The sequence below is a fragment of the Mytilus edulis genome, unplaced genomic scaffold, assembly GCF_963676685.1.
Source record: "Mytilus edulis unplaced genomic scaffold, xbMytEdul2.2 SCAFFOLD_183, whole genome shotgun sequence".
NCBI lineage: Eukaryota > Metazoa > Mollusca > Bivalvia > Mytilida > Mytilidae > Mytilus > Mytilus edulis.
The window spans coordinates 30,034-49,241 of record NW_027268417.1 but is presented as its reverse complement, the minus strand read 5'-3'; the positions used below and the strand labels follow the sequence as shown (position 1 = coordinate 49,241).

Genomic DNA, 19,208 nt, shown 5'->3' with positions numbered 1-19,208 from the left:
AAAAAACAATAAAGATAATCCAATCAATTTTGTTGATTGGATAATTCATGGCTCAGTACGTAGTTGTGTAATCAGTGACACGTGCCCTCATTATTTTATAAGAATTAACATATCTATCTAAGTTCGATTCAGGCGCGGATCCAGAGGGGGGAGGGGGGTTCCGGGGGGGGGGGGGGGGGGTTGGAACCCCCCTTTTTTGGCCGATCAATGCATTTGAATGGGGACATGTAGTAGAACCCCCCCCCTTTTTTGCCCTGGGTTAGGACCCCCCCTTTTTTTAAATGGCTGGATCCGCCCCTGCGATTTCAACTTCTACCAAAATTTAACTCTAAAATAAGAAGCGTATAACGAATATAAACATCCATCATGTGTGCAGATATGATTACGGTAATGGGTCCTGAGTGCACTTTGTATGTCCTGAGTGCACTCAGGAGGTCCTGAGCGGTTGTTTAGACGTACCCGAAGAATAAATCATTTCCTGAACCTAAAATACATTTATCTGTAATTAAAGAAAATTCGCCTAAAACATTCTCTCATATATTTAAACAATTAATTGTAAAATAATTAATTCAACGTCGGACTTTCTGTCTGTTTACTAATACTTTTCTTGTTCAGTTTAGTTTATACCCATAATAGATGAACGGAATTAAGTACTTTTTAGGAAAATTTACAACTCAAATTTTCAAAAACAAAATTCTACACTTTTTACCTGGATGTTTTTCTCTGTCTCGAAGCCGCAACCTTTGACCCCGTATCAAACGTAGCGACCAACACCTCACATGACTTATTCTCGATGTTGAGGTATTGACAATATACAATCACATTTATCAATCACATTTATCAATATACAGCAAGTAAGTAATTTGGTGTTGAATGCCAGTAGATCAGAATTTGTTAATTGAACTTTACCTGTTTAAGGGGCACTAGCTGCCAAATTCATGTTCTTCATCGATTTTAATAAAATTCACATAACGTGTATATAGTGTTGAATTGTTTATTAAAATGTTGCGCACAATCTTGGCTGATATGCATAAAACCATTATATTTCATGACACTGCATGAAAAAGAAATTGACTTATCGCATAATACCAGAACCAGAGACATATATATTGTATCTAATATCTCTGCCAGAACTAAAAAATAAACTACAGTAAGTCCACATACACATAAGAGGGTATGGATGTGAATTAACAGAATAGAGAACAAAGGACAAAGAAAAAAAAGGGAATAAAGAATAGTGAAAGAAAGAGAATAATGGAAAAAAGTGTAAGTTATTAAAAATATAACTAAAACAAGAATGTGTCCCCAGTACACGGATGCCCCAGTGGCGGATCCAAGGGGGGGGGGGGTTCCGGGGGTGCGCACCCCCTTTATTTTTGCCGATCAATGCATTTGTATCGGGACATATGTTTTGCACCCCCCCCCTTTGCCCTGGGTGCCCTGGGTTAGCACCCCCCCTTTCGAAAATTCCTGCATCCGCCCCTGTGCCCCACTCGCACTATCATTTTCTATGTTCAGTGCACCGTGAAATTGGGGTAAGAACTCTAATTTGACATTAAAATTAGAAAGATCATACCATAAGGAACATATATACTAATTTCAGGTTGATTGGACTTCAACTTCATTAAAAACTACCTCGACCAAAAACTTTAACCTGAAACAGGACGAACGAACGGAGACACAGACCAGAAAACATAATGCCCCTCTACTATCGTAGGTGGGGCATAAAAAGAAGACAGAAAAAAAGACACCCCTCCGAGACGAGCCTTACATGCACTGTTATTACCCAAGGTTAATTTTACGGCGGCTCATTTTATTTTGGCTTAGAAATAAACATAATTGACAAGTTTCCTTCCCCTGCATTCTCGATCCCACATGTAAATAGCACGGTGATTTCAAAAAGACATTGATACATCATTACAACACTTGCCGTCAGTATTTGAATATATTGATTAAGAAGGTATAGAAGATTAATGCACGCACACTATTATCCACCACTGGCCTAAATAGTTAGTCCGCAAACAACGAGGGTCATAAAAACCCAGCACTTTGAACACAGCCACCGGCATGGTGTGACTCTGAAAGCTTCCCACTATCCATTTCTACCCATAGAAACTTTTGCCTTTCATTTATCAAAAATGAAATATGTTGATATTAATGGTATATAAGAATTATTGGGGAATTCAAACCATTCCTATTGTAAGTGATAAAACTAAATTTATATCAGGGTGATTGAAATGAGGAAAAAAAGGGGGAATCAGGAGTTCAGGGCCCCCTGTTTGGGAAAAGAATTGGTTGATTATATATGGAATCACTGAGTCATGGCAGGAGCAGGCCCCTCTTAGGCAGTCGGTGGGCCCCACTTATGAAAAATTCTGGATCCACCACTGTGGTCATGGTGGTCTTCAGTTGTATTATCTTTAAAAAAAAAATTACACCTGTATAGTGTATATTCTTTAGTGTAAATCAAGGGAAAATACTGTGAACTATCTGTGCATTGGGGCTTATTAAAAGGTATTTCGGGGGGAAGAAAGAAGGGAGGGTGAGTCCATGGGAGGTAATCCCCACCCCTTTCAATTTGAGAATATGCTATTATCTTGTAAACGGTCCAGATCCCCATCCCTAAACCATACATATTCTTGAATGGGACGATAAAACAAATCAAATGAAATTAAAAGGAGGTCTTTGGGGGTTACCCCACTCTGTTCAATTTGAGAATGTGCTATTATCTTGTGAACGATCCAGATCCCCACCCCTAAACCATATATATTCTTGTCGGGGACAATAAAATTAATAATGAAATAAAATAAAAGTGAAGTCCCACCCCCTCTAGTTTGAAAACTTGTAAACGGTCAAGATCCCCACCCTTAAACCATATTTATATATTCTTGTATAGAACAATAAAACAAATCAAAGGAAATATAGGGAGAGTCCATGGGGTTCACCCCCACCCCCACATGTTTGAGAAACTTTTAAATGGTTGAGATCCCCTGTCATCCAGTGGTTAGGTGAAAAAATTTCAGGATCCCTGATCCCCACCGTCAAACCATATATATTCTTGTATGAGACAATAAAACAAATCAAATGAATATAGGATCATCCCCTTTGTCTTGGGTTGGGAACCCCCCTTTTTAAAATGGCTGGATCCGCCCCGGCATACCATCTAGCTAGCTATAAAGGCTTTAAAAATATGAAATCAAACAAGGAAATTAACAGTGTAGGCAACTGTTTTGAATTTAAAAAAAGTCTTTTACATATATATAACAATGTTAAATTTTTTGTGCATTTATTTTTGCTTATCGTATTTTCAATAATAGACAAAATTGCATGATTGAATATTGTTATTTAAGAAAAATCAGCATACATGATATAAAATGGGAAGTGGAAACTGGGAATTTGACAAAGAGACAACAACCCAATCAAAGAGCAGACAACGGCCGAAGGTCACCTATGGGTCTTCAATGCAGTGAGAAAAATTCGGCACTGGTCTTCAGCTCATAAATATGTATCAGAAATGAAAACGAGATACAGCTTTCAGTTGTATTAATAAAAACCTCACAATAAGTTCTGAATATCAGAATATACAGTATTGCAAGATTCTCTCAAAATGTACACATAGAGCTGAAAAACTGTCAGTGACTGTAAAATTAATCATGCTTACATTAAAGTCCATGGAGTCCATCTTAATATGCATACTCTCGTACAAAGGAATATAAGTATGCAATAGACATCAAGTTTTCAAAAATAAGAGTATCTATGCCATTAATTTACGACAAGATCTTAATCATGTTAATCAAGTAATAATTTCGGTTTGTTTAAATATTTCGGAGGTTAGTATGACCTCCTCTTTGGTGATGATGTTTTCGTTTTAAAGTTGGGAAAATTGTTTGTACATGTACCAACAAAAATAAAAACACAAATTCAATCTAGAATTATGTTTTTATCATTTTTTTATGTTTAGGTTGTCAGCAAGATGAAAAGGACAAGTATGCAGTTCAAAATTCAAAATGTGGATAAGTTGAGGTTCTAGGTCTTAACTTTGCAGATTTTCATATTTTGCATGAATGAATTCAAAGGTTATATGATGGACAGCAGAGAAAGAAAAAAACAACTTTTCAATTATCCTGCTCCTGGATAAATGTAAAACATCTTGTTTTTCGGTAAGTTTTATGCTCTGTTTTGATAGTGTTAGTGCATTCATCTTTCCAGTCTTTCCTCTAAATTGTAAGTTTTTGGTGAGTGTTCACCATGAATTTCAGTAAGTAACTTGTGGATTTACATGTATATACTCAAAATTTAGTACTAATATTAATGGGATTTTAGCATGACATCCTGCCAAATGCTTGTTAATCATGTTTATGTTCCAGAACAAACAAGTATTTGGACTGTACGCATACAGTCTGCCCAATTTTAAGAAGTTGGTCAAGTTTATTACAAACAAATGTACAGTACAGATCAACATAACTGAAATCTTTAATAGATTAATACAAAAAGTTTAATTGCAGTTAAAATAAAAACACAGGTTTGGTTGAGCTGGTACCAGACAGTACAAGTATACTTAAATGGTCTGACTGTACACATATGGTGGGACTGTAAGTTCTGGACCATAAAAGTAAGATCCGAATACTGATATGGTCTGGAACATTTATACATGTCTTAAAATTAATATCAAACACATTGGTGTTTTTGAACTTGGTAATAAGTTATGTGATAGAACTATAATGTTTTGGGATATCAAAATCAAAAATATCCCATTTTTACTTTTAATAAAGAAGAAGATTATTGATGTATGTTTAAATGTATATTAAATTGAGACAGCAAGCCAACAACACAAAAAAAAAGGATAAAACATACATATTTTGTTTGTATCAATGTTATAATTTCCAATATGTTCAAGGTATTTTTTCATTGAAATAAAACACAAATTGAAATCTGTCTGAACTTCAAAAGCTTAAAGAAATATTGTTTCTGTTGTCTGCATTTTGTATAATATATTGCAAATTCTCGTGAATAATGGAATGTTATTATAGTTGTCTAAAGTTTTAACTTTTAACATTGATCTTTATACTGTAAAATTCATAAATTATTGCGTGCATTTATTATTGCGATTCTGTCATTTTAGACTTAAATGCGATTTTAAATTTTACGATTTTGAAAAATCCTGTTTAATCCATATAAAATATTTCATAATACGAGTTTAAATTATTGCGTTTACAACTCCGTTGCATTTTTCGCAATAAAAAAAAACTTGCATTAATTCCGAATTTACAGTATATATATATATATTATGTATATAACTTGGGAAAATACCCAAATTTTAAAAAGAAGAATAAATTAATTGATTGTTATATGGTATTAGAATAGGAGGATGTGGTATATTGCTAATTTGACAACCCTCCATCAGAGACCAAAGGATGTAGGCCGTTAGCAACTGATGACACTGGACAACCTTTAACAATCAGTAAAATACATACCGCATAGCTATTTTATTGAAAATCATATTATTGCTACATGTATGAAAACAATTTTGTATAATCCATTACTTTAGATTTTATTGGTTCTTTTTCAGAAGGATTGAAATTCACCACCTAAAATAAATGGAGAAAACATAGAAACAAGACCAGAATAAATTCAAAGAAAAAAGTTGGATCAGTTATTATTTTCATCACTCAGTCAATGATTTGAAGTTCTTTTAAATTCAAAAAAATATTGAAACCACAATAATGTCAAAGTTCTGTGCTGAATGTCCAAAAAGTGGACTATACCATCAAACAATGCTGGATGATAAGAAACTATTAATGTTTTGTGTTGAGGGATATTGTGAAAAAAATAGATTTACTTAAATAGCTACTAGTATGTTAAGCCTAACAATAGAGTTTTTATTGATTTCAAATGGCAAATAATTGTGTTTCAAGAAAGTATTCTATAATTCATGAATAAACATATATTGATACTTACATTATCTGCTTTGTTGTTTAAAAGTTTAGTTTTGAACAGTTAAAGAACAATATGCTAAATTAACATTTCCCAAGAAAAAAAGATATTCAATTAAAAAGATTCATCTTATAATAATTTACTACCAAATAGAATACATTGTAACATACACATTACTGTTTATTTATATCTATATATTTACAATTAGAATCCCATAGGATTTTAATTTGTCCCATGGGATATTAAAAATCCCATGGGATAATAAAAATCCCATGGGATTTTTTTTGTCCCATGGGACAACAAATATCCCATGGGACTACAATAATCCCATGGGACAAAAAAAAATCCCATGGGATTTAACCAAAATCCCATGGGATAATGGTAAATCCCATGGGATTTTGCCCTGTCCCATGGGATATTGAAAATCCCATGTTTTTATAATTCAAATTGCAAAATAAATATGAAAGTAACTGTAGAAAACCAATGAAATTATTGAATCCCATGTAATTCTGCACATTTTGGTTATATACATGATATTGTAGCTCTTGTTTGAGGCGGCGGCGGATTTGCAAATGAGTGTTTTGCAAATTAAAAGTGTCCAGTGTTCTATATTCATAATACTAATTACTTTTGAATCTTTGATGTCGAAACGGCAATTTAATGAATTAGTTTTGATCTGTAGTTATCAAACGAAAGTTTAAAACAAAAGTACATTTTAATATGTTTTTGATATGAAAATTATAATCGATCCCATATCTAATTAGTGTACACCGGTAATGGTACCAGAATACCAGCAACACTGCTATACATTATTATCTTACTAGTAAGATGCCTTCCTGATACCAAGCAGAAAATGGCATGTTCTTGTCATCATTTCACGATTAATCAAAATATTACGCAATTTTATCCGTTAAAAGAAAAATACTGAATAAAATAGATTACTTATTACTCTTAAATAACAATAAAATTTCTTTGTCTTGCTTCTTATAACATGAAACTTCCCTGGATATATCCGGATATGTATTTAACGTATGTGGTGCCTGTCACTTTTCTTGGAGTAACTTGTCAGTATTTATGGCTATTTGTCAGTGTATTGTTTCCGGAGTACATGTATATATGCAATCGTGACCATATATATAATGACTGTTTCCAATTTACTCACCATGTTTACATGTCCAGTATGACATATTAATGCATACAAATGTCGTATTGGTTTATGCCCCGTTCCTTTTTTTTGTATACAATTCTAGTATGTTATTTTACCGCGATGTTCAAATGAGTGTAAATAAACAATATCTTTCCTCTTTTGATCACTACTCAGCCAGGTTTCTGCGTTCGATATTTTTCATTCCCACTTATTTACATGTGTCTAGTCTATTCAATTTTAAATCTCGGCGAGTATAATAGTACATTTAAGAATTAATAGAACATATCTTAAAATTGTTCTAACACAAATTTCACAAGATTTGGCAATGCCTGAGTCGTTTGTTTCAGTTAAGATCCGGTCCGAGTTATCATTACTAAATGAAATCTCTGGTTTGAGGTTGCATTCCGTTTACTTCTGTTACCGGAAGGTGGAACTATTTCTAAGGACGCCTGCGGGAAAATGGTGGTTTCTCATTGTTGCACAGCATCCACGAGAAAGTTCAACAAAATGCATTAGTATTCTTTAGCATGTTCAAAGCTTGTAGAAAAAGGACAAAGAAACAAACAATTGTTCACAAAACACAAAATATAAACTAAAGACTGAGCATAGGTGCTCCGGAAGGGTAAGCAGATCCTGTTCGAAATATGGCACCCGTCGTGTTGCTCGTGTTGGTACAAACCCTGTAATAAGTATAAGAAATTAAAAAAAAAAGTGTAATATTATAGTAAATTAAATTACAGGCATCAAAAGATAAAAAAAAAAAAAAAAACCCAGTTTAGACGTATTGCTTAATCGTGGATTTTGTAAACAAAAAATCTTCAAATCATTTTTCTTGAAAATACTGATTAGAATGAAATTCAAAACAGTGTGGCTGTGGCCATTGATTGACATATTAAATTCATCCATTGACTGGGACAATTTAGGTGAACGTTTGAATGTAACGACCACTGCTCACTATGTACTTTTTAAAGACACTTAAACTATGGTGTCACTAAAGGTTCTCAACACCTTAATAAAGTAATTCGAAAAATTAATCAGAAATAACACGATGTTTTGATTTATATCAATTATATAAATCAAAACATAAAGGTTATTCCTGATTAATTTTTCGAATTATTTTATAATTAAAGGCGTTAAGAAACCTTCGGTGACCCCACAGTTTAAATGTCTATCGTAGGTACGTCGTAAACAGTGGTGGTTACAGACAAACGTTCACGTAAATTGCCCCAGTCAGTGGATGAATTTAATGTGTCAATCAATGGCCACAGCCACACTGTTTTGAATTTCATTCTATATATAACAAATATTTGCCCGAGTTGTCCGTTTACTGCCATTCTTAAGAGGAAGTAGGTGCTTGACAGATCCAAAAGTGCTTACTCGTCAAGCTGTCCACCAGATTACGAGTTTTTACAGTTCACGAGTAGTAGAGAAATGTGTGATTAAATATTAAGTTCATTCAACATTTTGTTAAATTCAAAGTATTACCATTACATAATGCAGTAGGAAGTGGGGATATCAATAAACCGAAAAGTGCCAACACGTCACACCTTTTCACTTTCAAACTGCTTACTAAATATGAAGTCATGGTGTTCAGATTAACTTTGAAAAATTATGGTAAAAATATTTTGTAAGACGAAACTATTTTGTCATACAAACGGACAAGGTGATTTGAATCTAGTCCACTCCTAAAGTTGGAGTATACTTAAGTTAAATCACATTTCAATGATATTATCAAAATTGTATACTAGTATCACGTGAATTTTTCAAGAATTTACATATTGATTCAAAAAATATCCATTAATGAGTGAACTTCTGACAGCTCGATCTGCTCATTTGGGAGTTAAGCATTCCTAAAGCTGTCGACCATTTCTGTTTTAAAGACAAATTTGGCTTGGTATATTTATAAGATGAATTTATGTGTCATGGTTTTAATGATGTCTCATATGTTGAGTTATGTACAGAAACACCGAAGACGGTGAAACAGTGATGTTATTTCTTCCGAAAAAATCCTGTCAAATTGCTGTAACCAACTTCATATTTTAAGAATGTGTTTTGAATAAAATAAATCTATATATTTGAACGAAACAAATCTTATAAAACCGATCTTAATACACTTTTGTATACAAATAACATCGGTTATGATTACCAATGAGACAACTCTCCACCAAAGTAGAAGTACGTTTTGAAGATATATTTCAATTATCCACTTGCGGCGATAAACGAAAGATTAATTTCTGGTTATGCAAGTTAAACCCATGTGTATAATTACACACTTGTCAGGGGTTTTGTTTTCATTATTTCATGTCATTTTTACTCTTCACTGTATAAATTTTGTCTTAATCTGAGGTATTTCGTCGTCTATATTGAATTTGAGTACAGTTTTTAGAGCGTCTGTGTTTTATGTGGTGTTTCTCCAATTTCGGAATGCCTGATTGTGATCTTTAGATGTCTTTTGTAGTTAACTTTTAATGTTAGGCCGCCAGACTTCGAAGTACCAATATCGGGTTTTAGAGCTCTATTACTAGTATGTGGAGATACAAAGTTGCCATTAAACGCGCATCTGTCTGTTCCAGAATCTTATTGTAACGGGAAAACCCGGTAGCACATAGCGGAATATAAGTAGACCTTTGAATTTTGCTAACTGTACATCACGTATGCAGCGTAATGAACTAGCTAACAGAAACAAAAACCAAATTACAACCTTTAAAAAATTTACCAAGTGAGCCGACTTTTTATCACATTTAATTGGCATAAAAAGAGGAAAATGCAAAGGTTTTACGACAAAAGAAAAGGCTAAATCGTACAACTAGAATCCTAGATTTTGATTTAGAATAATTATGAAATAAGGAAATGTATGCTTGACAATAAGACCAATTTCCACCGAAAGACGGGTATTCATTTAGCTTTAAACAATATTTTGTTTTTAAATATACCGTTTAGTTGTTTATACAAAGTCCCTGTAACCAACCGGGAAACAATAAAACATAGAGAACACACAGCCCGAATGAAGTCAATAACAATAAACAAAAAGACCAGCATTGTAGACGGCAACCACACTTATTTGGACCGGCACATAACATGTACTTAAGACCCTCTCATAGCCTAAAATTGGTGTGTACCATGGACAGCATATTATCGAATTTTGATAAAGTTTAGGGGACAATATCTTTTTAACCACAACAGTTAAACATATATGAGATATGAATTTCAGTTGTTATTTTTCAAAAAGCACTAAGATCTCCATCTGCTTCATTTAAGCTTAATGAATTTCTATATTTAAAAAGTGAAGAAAATGTTGTTCTTGATTTTAGTAATTGTATTATAGAAGCAGCTGACATATCCTTGAGGGCAGGCAACTAATCAAGTAAAAAGGTGACAGTAAAAATAAACCATGCTTTAATTGAAGTGTATACGAGATGAAGATATCTCTGGATCAATACATCTTGAGGTTAACAAACTTGTTTCAACAATACTAATGACAAATGTAGCAAGTGAAATACCGTAGATTTTATTTTGAAATTTTGTCTCAAAGCGTTTCATTAGTGCTTCATACTTTTACAGGATACATTTAGATCTGGCATAAGCAAAAATAACTTCATTATGAGATAGTGATTGTAATTACTATTTAGATATATGAGCCACATCCGTATATTTATAGACAAAACACTTTTATTCATATTCTCTATTCAAAAGTCATTGTCAAGAAATTGTTAGGACAGCTCTTTTTAAGTTTTTTTTATATTGTTCTGCTCAGTTATTTCAGCCATAACGTACAGTGTGCTAGAAATATGGTGTATAGGCGATTACACATCTAATAAATTATCAGCGAAATAGTCTTTTTTTATACTGATCAGTATGAGACTTCAAGACTTAAGCTATAGGGGGGATTGTTTTACATTTTCCAAGCTTTAGATTGGCATTTCTTGTACCCGAGGTAACTTAGGAGCGCTGTGATTGGGTGTACGAAAACAAAATATGTTTTAAAATTTAGTCATGAATATTAAGTGCAGTTTGTATAAATGTATAAATGTATTTACAATATATAATAATTTGATGACCATTTTCTTGAGATTTATTCGGCTTGATGTAAAATGACGATAGCAGAAACAAAATACCAATTGACTTCAATTTCTAAAACAGAAAAATAAAGTATTATTTATAACTGTTTTGTCCAGGTTGTTTATTAAAAAAAAAAGGGTTAAATTTAGAAAAAAAAGTATTAGTGCGTCGCCTTCGGAAGAATAAATACAACCGCTTTCCCGATTTAAATTAATACAATGTATACACTTTTGCTATTGAGACGTTTCCATATATGTAAATGTTTTTAACACAAAAAGTTATGAAGGTATTTAATATCTTGATCTAAAGAGCTGTGAAAAATGTATTGATTAATGTTTGCTTGACGCCAACTGTCAGATATTTTAAGCATGTTCGGAAGTAGAACACATACACATAAATACACATTTGGTATTATTACACACGATTTAGTATGCACTAGGATGTAAATTTATATATTCACAGGCAAACTTAGACCCTTACTTTTGCAAGCGTTTTGCTGTTTTTGAGTGCTGTCCTTGGTTGTTTTGCGTGTTAATTTTTCTGTGGTTAGCATGTCTAAATGTACTATTGTTTTGTGGTTAGCATGTCTAAATGTACTATTGTTCTGTGGTTAGCATGTCTAAATGTACTATTGTTTTGTTTCTTTGTGTTTTTCTCTGTCCTGAATATTATTGCATTTATTTGTACTGTATTCCTGTCATGTAATTTGTCATTTTAGTGGTATATTTAGCATTGCCATAAAAGCGCGAGGTTTTGATAGCCACAACAACCAGGTTCAACCTACCATTTTGTCTTGAAATGTCTTGTACCAAGCCAGGAAAAATGTCAGTTGTTATCTTATAGTTCGTTTCTGTGTGTGTTGTATTGTCGTTTGTTTTTGTTGAGTGTTTCTGTTGTTTCTTTGTTTTACCCGACTTATAGTTTATGTGTTTTCCTCGGTTTTAGTTTGTAACCCGAATATGTTTCCTCTCAATCGATTTATAACTTTTAAACTGCATTATACTACTGTTGCCTTTATTTACATAGGTTGGAAGAAGACGAAGGGATTATATATTTCTATATCCCAGTCCCTCCTTGAGGTGAGTGGTACCATAAAGGAGAGCATCCCGAAAGCTCGACAACAAAGAAATTACAGTTATCACTTCACTGTTTATAAAAGTATGAATTATTCGAACTACTGAGAATTTTCTTATCCCAGTTATAGATTACCCTATAGCTGGCCGTATTTGACGCAACTTTTTGTAATTTTGGGTTCTCAATGCTCTTTAACTTTATACTTATTTGGTTTTCTAACTATTTTGATCTGAGCGTCACGGATGAGTCTTATTTAGACGAAACGCGCATCTGGCGTATTGAATTATAAGCCTTGTACCTTTGATATCATCATTTATTTACTGTTATAAATCACAGTTTATGATCGAACTCAGTAATTTAAGGCTCTAAAGATGGTCCATGTTCATATTAAACAAAGGACAAAATTGTGTTTTGGTGATGTGTTTGAAGATCTTACTTTACTGAGCAATCTTGCTGCTTACAATTATCTCTATTTATAACGAACTTGGCCCAGTGGTTACAGAGGAAAATATTTTGCAAAAAATTACAATATTTTGTAAAAATTTACCAAAATTTACGTATTTATGAAAATGATTAAAAATTGACTATAAAGGGCAATATCTCCTTAAGGGGACCATTTTTTGAATTATATTTAGGTTACTTTGCTGTACATTATTGCTGTTCGCAATTTATCTTTATCTACAATAATATTGAAGATAATAACCAAAAGCTGCAAAATTTTCTTTAAATTTCAAGGGTATAGCAACCCAACAACGGGTTACCTGATTGGTCTGAAAATTTAAAGGCAAGCTGCAAAATTTGCCTAAAATTACAAATTTAGGGGTAGCAACCCAACAACGGATTGTCTGATTGGTCTGAAAATATAAGGGCAGATAGAACTTCACCTAATGAACAATTGTATCTCGACAGATTTGCTCTAAATGCTTTGGTTTTAGAGATATGAGACACAAACTGTATTTTACCCTATGTACTATTTTTAGCCATGTCGGTCATCTTGGTTCGCGTGCGGAGTCATCGGACACATTTGTTTAACTAGATACCCCAATGATGATTATGGCCAAGTGTGGTTAAATTTGGCCCAGTAGTTTCAGAGGAGAAGATTTTTGTAGGAGTTTAATTTAATTTTTTTATTTAAACATATTTATTTATAGTGGATTGGGAAACAAGTTTTGCAACTTATATTAATCCCTTTCCACTTTGCGGGTGCGAGTGCTGCCTTGTAGCGGCATTAGCCTGCTCTTTTTCGAAATCTACAAGGGTGTCTTTAACGTGCAAGAGATATGGCTCTCTCTTAACACGGGTCAGCCATTTTTCGTCCCCTTCCGACGTACTATCATCGTTTCCTCAAGACCATACTCGCAAATGGTGTCAAGGGAGTAGGTGTTAACGACGACGGACGCGAAGTGATGAGAAATGCTCACTTGGTCCTTTGGCAAAATAACGATCAGTGTTGCTGAATTAAACACTTAAATGAAGTTTAGGTCTTTGCTGAGTTTGGTCGTAAACTGTGTTTAATAACAGTACAAAACCAAGTCTGCCATGAAAATTGTGCAATTGGTACGCCTTATTGGTATACCTACAACTTGTCGATAAACTTTGCTGCCGAAATGCACATAGTATTGAGTTTGATGCAGTAAAATGTATCCCCGTGCCTGTAGTGTATATATGCTCCTATAATGTCTACATACATATAGTTGTTAATTTCTGTGTCATTTTAATCCCTTGTGAAGAGTTGTCTCATTTGCCATCATACATCTTATTTTTTACATAAATATTATCAAGGAAATATTAACAGCTTAAATGAGATGCAGCAAATATAAATTTACATTCAGATTTACCAAACAACCATTTAATATAATAGGACAACCTTTTGTTTGAGAAGGTTGTGTTGAAATGTATATAGTGTAAAGAGTTGAAAAATCAAAACTGTCAACAGAATCAAAAGGACCAACAAAAGTACGTTATTTATCTTAAAGATCCACAGAAATTTGTACGTTTCGAAAATAGTTAATTCCACTATTTCAAATATCTTATTACATACTTTTATGATAATTTCTTGATAGTAGTTAAGGAACTAGTTAAAAGCACTGACATATCAGCTGTAGAACACTTACTATAGGCCGAGATGAAACGATATGTTATTGGTTTTTTTTGTTAGTACATATTACCAATATATAATAGGGACCTTCAAATGTTCAGAATAGGCCTTAAACTGTGATCTGGTTATGATATGTTTGTTTTATACTATATGATTCTTATTGGAGCGCACGGACTTGAATTAATGTAGATGAATTTTATAAATATAAATTTTATTTTTTAGAACGTCCATGTAGTATTTACAGCATATCATCATCACTGAGATGACTGCTTTGTCGACCAGTACAAACATCATCACTGAGATGACTGCTTTGTCGACCAGTACAAACATCATCACTGAGATGACTGCTTTGTCGACCAGTACAAATATCATCACTGAGTTGACTGCTTTGTCGACCAGTACAAACATCATCACTGAGTTGACTGCTTTGTCGACCAGTACAAATATCATCACTGAGTTGACTGCTTTGTCGACCAGTACAAACATCATCACTGAGATGACTGCTTTGTCGACCAGTACAAACATCATCACTGAGATGACTGCTTTGTCGACCAGTACAAACATCATCACTGAGATGACTGCTTTGTCGACCAGTACAAATATCATCACTGAGTTGACTGCTTTGTCGACCAGTACAAACATCATCACTGAGTTGACTGCTTTGTCGACCAGTACAAATATCATCACTGAGATGACTGCTTTGTCGACCAGTACAAACATCATCACTGAGTTGACTGCTTTGTCGACCAGTACAAACATCATCACTGAGATGACTGCTTTGTCGACGAGTACAAATATCATCACTGAGATGACTGCTTTGTCGACCAGTACAAATATCATCACTGAGATGACTGCTTTGTCGACCAGTACAAATATCATCACTGAGTTGACTGCTTTGTCGACCAGTACAAACATCATCTCTGAGATGACTGCTTTGTCGACCAGTACAAACACCATCACTGAGTTGACTGCTTTGTCGACCAGTACAAATATCATCACTGAGATGACTGCTTTGTCGACCAGTACAAATATCATCACTGAGATGACTGCTTTGTCGACCAGTACAAACATCATCTCTGAGATGACTGCTTTGTCGACCAGTACAAACACCATCACTGAGTTGACTGCTTTGTCGACCAGTACAAATATCATCACTGAGATGACTGCTTTGTCGACCAGTACAAATATCATCACTGAGATGACTGCTTTGTCGACCAGTACAAATATCATCACTGAGATGACTGCTTTGTCGACCAGTACAAACACCATCACTGAGATGACTGCTTTGTCGACCAGTACAAACATCATCACTGAGATGACTGCTTTGTCGACCAGTACAAACATCATCACTGAGATGACTGCTTTGTCGACCAGTACAAATATCATCACTGAGATGACTGCTTTGTCGACCAGTACAAATATCATCACTGAGATGACTGCTTTGTCGACCATTACAAACATCATCACTGAGTTGACTGCTTTGTCGACCAGTACAAATATCATCACTGAGATGACTGCTTTGTCGACCAGTACAAACACCATCACTGAGATGACTGCTTTGTCGACCAGTACAAACATCATCACTCATCACTGAGATGACTGCTTTGTCGACCAGTACAAACATCATCACTGAGATGACTGCTTTGTCGACCAGTACAATGATCATCACTGAGTTGACTGCTTTGTCGACCAGTGCAAACATCATCACTGAGACGACTGCTTTGTCGACCAGTACAAATATCATCACTGAGATGACTGCTTTGTCGACCAGTACAAATATCATCACTGAGATGACTGCTTTGTCGACCAGTACAAACATCATCACTGAGTTGACTGCTTTGTCGACCAGTACAAACATCATCACTGAGTTGACTGCTTTGTCGACCAGTACACACATCATCACTGAGATGACTGCTTTGTCGACCAGTACAATGATCATCACTGAGTTGACTGCTTTGTCGACCAGTACAAACATCATCACTGAGACGACTGCTTTGTCGACCAGTGCAAACATCATCACTGAGACGACTGCTTTGTCGACCAGTACAAATATCATCACTGAGATGACTGCTTTGTCGACCAGTACAAACATCATCACTGAGATGACTGCTTTGTCGACCAGTACAAACATCATCACTGAGACGACTGCTTTGTCGACCAGTACAAACATCATCACTGAGATGACTGCTTTGTCGACCAGTACAAATATCATCACTGAGTTGACTGCTTTGTCGACCAGTACACACATCATCACTGAGATGACTGCTTTGTCGACCAGTGCAAACATCATCTCTGAGATGACTGCTTTGTCGACCAGTACAAACATCATCACTGAGTTGACTGCTTTGTCGACCAGTACAAACATCATCACTGAGATGACTGCTTTGTCGACCAGTACAAACATCATCACTGAGATGACTGCTTTGTCGACCAGTACAGACATCATCACTGAGATGACTGCTTTGTCGACCAGTACAAATATCATCACTGAGATGACTGCTTTGTCGACCAGTACAAATATCATCACTGAGATGACTGCTTTGTCGACCAGTACAAACATCATCACTGAGATGACTGCTTTGTCGACCAGTACAAACATCATCTCTGAGATGACTGCTTTGTCGACCAGTACAAACACAAACAAAGTTCGCCAAATTTATTTCTTATTCTGGAAATAGGAGTATGATGTACTCTTTTAATAAATTTCTGAATTATTTTCAAAATGTGATTCTCGAATATCCACAACATTCATACATTTATTAAAAAAAGAACCAAGAGAAATTTTATCAGAATTTTCCCGTTGACTCCATTTTTTTATAAAACGAGGAAAGAGTTTTTTGACCTGACGACACTATTTCAAATATATTTTAGATTGTGGACGATGTCCTTTTTTCAAAAAATGTTTTACCTCTCTGTCTCGGACGATATCTTGATTCACCGTAATAACTTGGCCATAGGGATCATATCTAAACTTCCTATTTTGATCTGAATTTCACTGATGAGTCTTATGTAGACGAAACGCGCGTCTGGCGTATTAAATTATAATCCTGGTACCTTTGACAACCAATTAGTATATTTTTCAGAAACTGATGTTTAGGATCTTTTTTATGTATCGATACGCGGGAACCGTCTATGGTGGTAAAAAGTTGTAATCATACTCGAATATCCATAGAGTGGGCTAAAGATATTGTAATAAACGGCTTGAAAGTGTATTATTTGGGGTATTCCCTTGAAACGATACATCTGGAAATCATTCACGGTATTTTTCTTTAATTAGAACTAGAGGCTCTAAAGGGCCTGTGTCGCTCACCTTGGTCTATGTGAATATTAAACAAAGGACGCAGATGGATTCATGACAAAATTGTGTTTTGGTGATGGTGATGTGTTTGTACATCCTGCTTTACTGAGTATTCTTGCTGATTACAATTATCTGTATTTATAATGAACTTGGCCCAGTTAAGTTTCAGTGGAAACTGTTAGTAAAAATTTACAAATTTTATGAAATTTTTTTAAAATTTACTATAAAGGATAACTTTTTAAGGGGTCAATTGACCATTTTGGTCATGTTGACTTATTTTTATGTCTTACTTTGTTGTACATTATTGCTGTTTACAGTTTATCTCTATCTTTAATAATATTCAAGATAATAACAAAAAAAGGCAAAATTTCCTTAAATTACCAATTCAGGGACAGCAATCCAACAACCGGTTGTCGGATTCATCTGAAAATTTCAGGGCAGATAGACCTTGGCCTGATAAACATTTAAACCCTTGAGATTTGCCCTAAAAACTGCATTTTACCCCTATGTTCTATTTTTAACCGCGGCGGCCATCTTGGTTATATGGGAGGGTCACCGGAACTGACCATTTCAGTCATGTTGACTTATTTCTAAATCTTACTTTGCTGAACATCATTGCTGCTTACAAATTATCTCTATCTATAATAATATTCAAGATAATAATCAAAAACAGCAAAATTTCCTTAAAATTACCAATTCAGGGGCAGCAACCCAACAATGGGTTGTCCAATTCATCTGACAATTTCAGGGCAGATAGATTTGACCTGATTAACAATTTTCATCCATGTCAGGTTTGCTCTAAATGCTTTGGTTTTTGAGATATAAGCCAAAAACTGCATTTTACCCCATTGTTCTATTTTTAGCCATGGCGGCCATCTTGGTTGGTTGGCCGTGACACCGGACACATATTTTAAACTAGATACCCTAATGATGATTGTGGCCAAGTTTGGTTTAATTTGGCCCAGTAGTTTCAGAGAAAATTTTTGTAAAAGTTAACGACGACGGATGCAAAGTGATGAGAAAAGCTCACTTGGCCCTTCGGGCCAGGTATACTAAAAATTAACATAAATACTGATTTATTCCCCTTTATACCTAGTACATATAATGGCCCTACCATTCTAAACATTGTAACCTCTGTTTTTTATATCATAGAACTGCATGCATAGTATTTCGCATACATACAACAAAAAACTTATGCAATTGTTGTTTTTATTACATATTTTAGCTACAAAAGACGTTAATATACAACATAATGCTCCTTCAACATGAGATCAAAACGTCGTATTTCAGGTAGGTTTTCTTTGGCCATGTTATAACAGAGGACCTCAACATAGTTATAGAATGAGAGGTCAAAACATTTCTAAAAAAAAGTACCATTATATTGTCCTCTTTTGAAAAAAAAATAGGAACGAGTGCCTCATGGCATTAATGACCTCCGTTCATCCCTATGTAAAAAATGGTGTTATAGACGGGAGACATCTCATTTAAAATCTCTTGATTCTTATTTGAATAAATTAATTCATGTCGTGGATACTTGAATACCACATTTAGGAAATAATTTAATGAAAGGGTTACCAAAACGCTCATTTATCATAAAA

At 34.4% G+C, this 19,208-nt stretch overlaps 2 protein-coding genes and 1 long non-coding RNA gene across 3 annotated transcripts; 1 reads left to right on the top strand and 2 right to left on the bottom strand.

The window, feature by feature from the left end:
* The first annotated feature begins 1,697 nt into the window (after positions 1–1,697).
* LOC139507466 (uncharacterized) lies at positions 1,698–5,959 on the top strand. The gene is made up of 3 exons (XR_011660723.1): positions 1,698–1,960; positions 3,962–4,160; positions 5,570–5,959. It is a non-coding gene; the product is annotated as an uncharacterized lncRNA (long non-coding RNA).
* Positions 5,960–14,550: 8,591 nt separating this feature from the next.
* On the bottom strand, positions 14,551–15,890 carry LOC139507465 (secreted protein C-like). Its single transcript, XM_071295750.1, has 2 exons — positions 15,772–15,890; positions 14,551–15,475 (listed from the first exon to the last, which is right to left on the bottom strand). The coding sequence occupies exons 1-2, from the start codon at positions 15,888–15,890 to the stop codon at positions 14,551–14,553; spliced, it is 1,044 nt and encodes a 347-aa protein (XP_071151851.1).
* Positions 15,891–15,892: 2 nt separating this feature from the next.
* Positions 15,893–18,459, bottom strand: LOC139507463 (uncharacterized). Its single transcript, XM_071295749.1, has 2 exons — positions 18,455–18,459; positions 15,893–16,691 (listed from the first exon to the last, which is right to left on the bottom strand). The coding sequence occupies exons 1-2, from the start codon at positions 18,457–18,459 to the stop codon at positions 15,893–15,895; spliced, it is 804 nt and encodes a 267-aa protein (XP_071151850.1).
* Between the last annotated feature and the right edge of the window lie 749 nt (positions 18,460–19,208).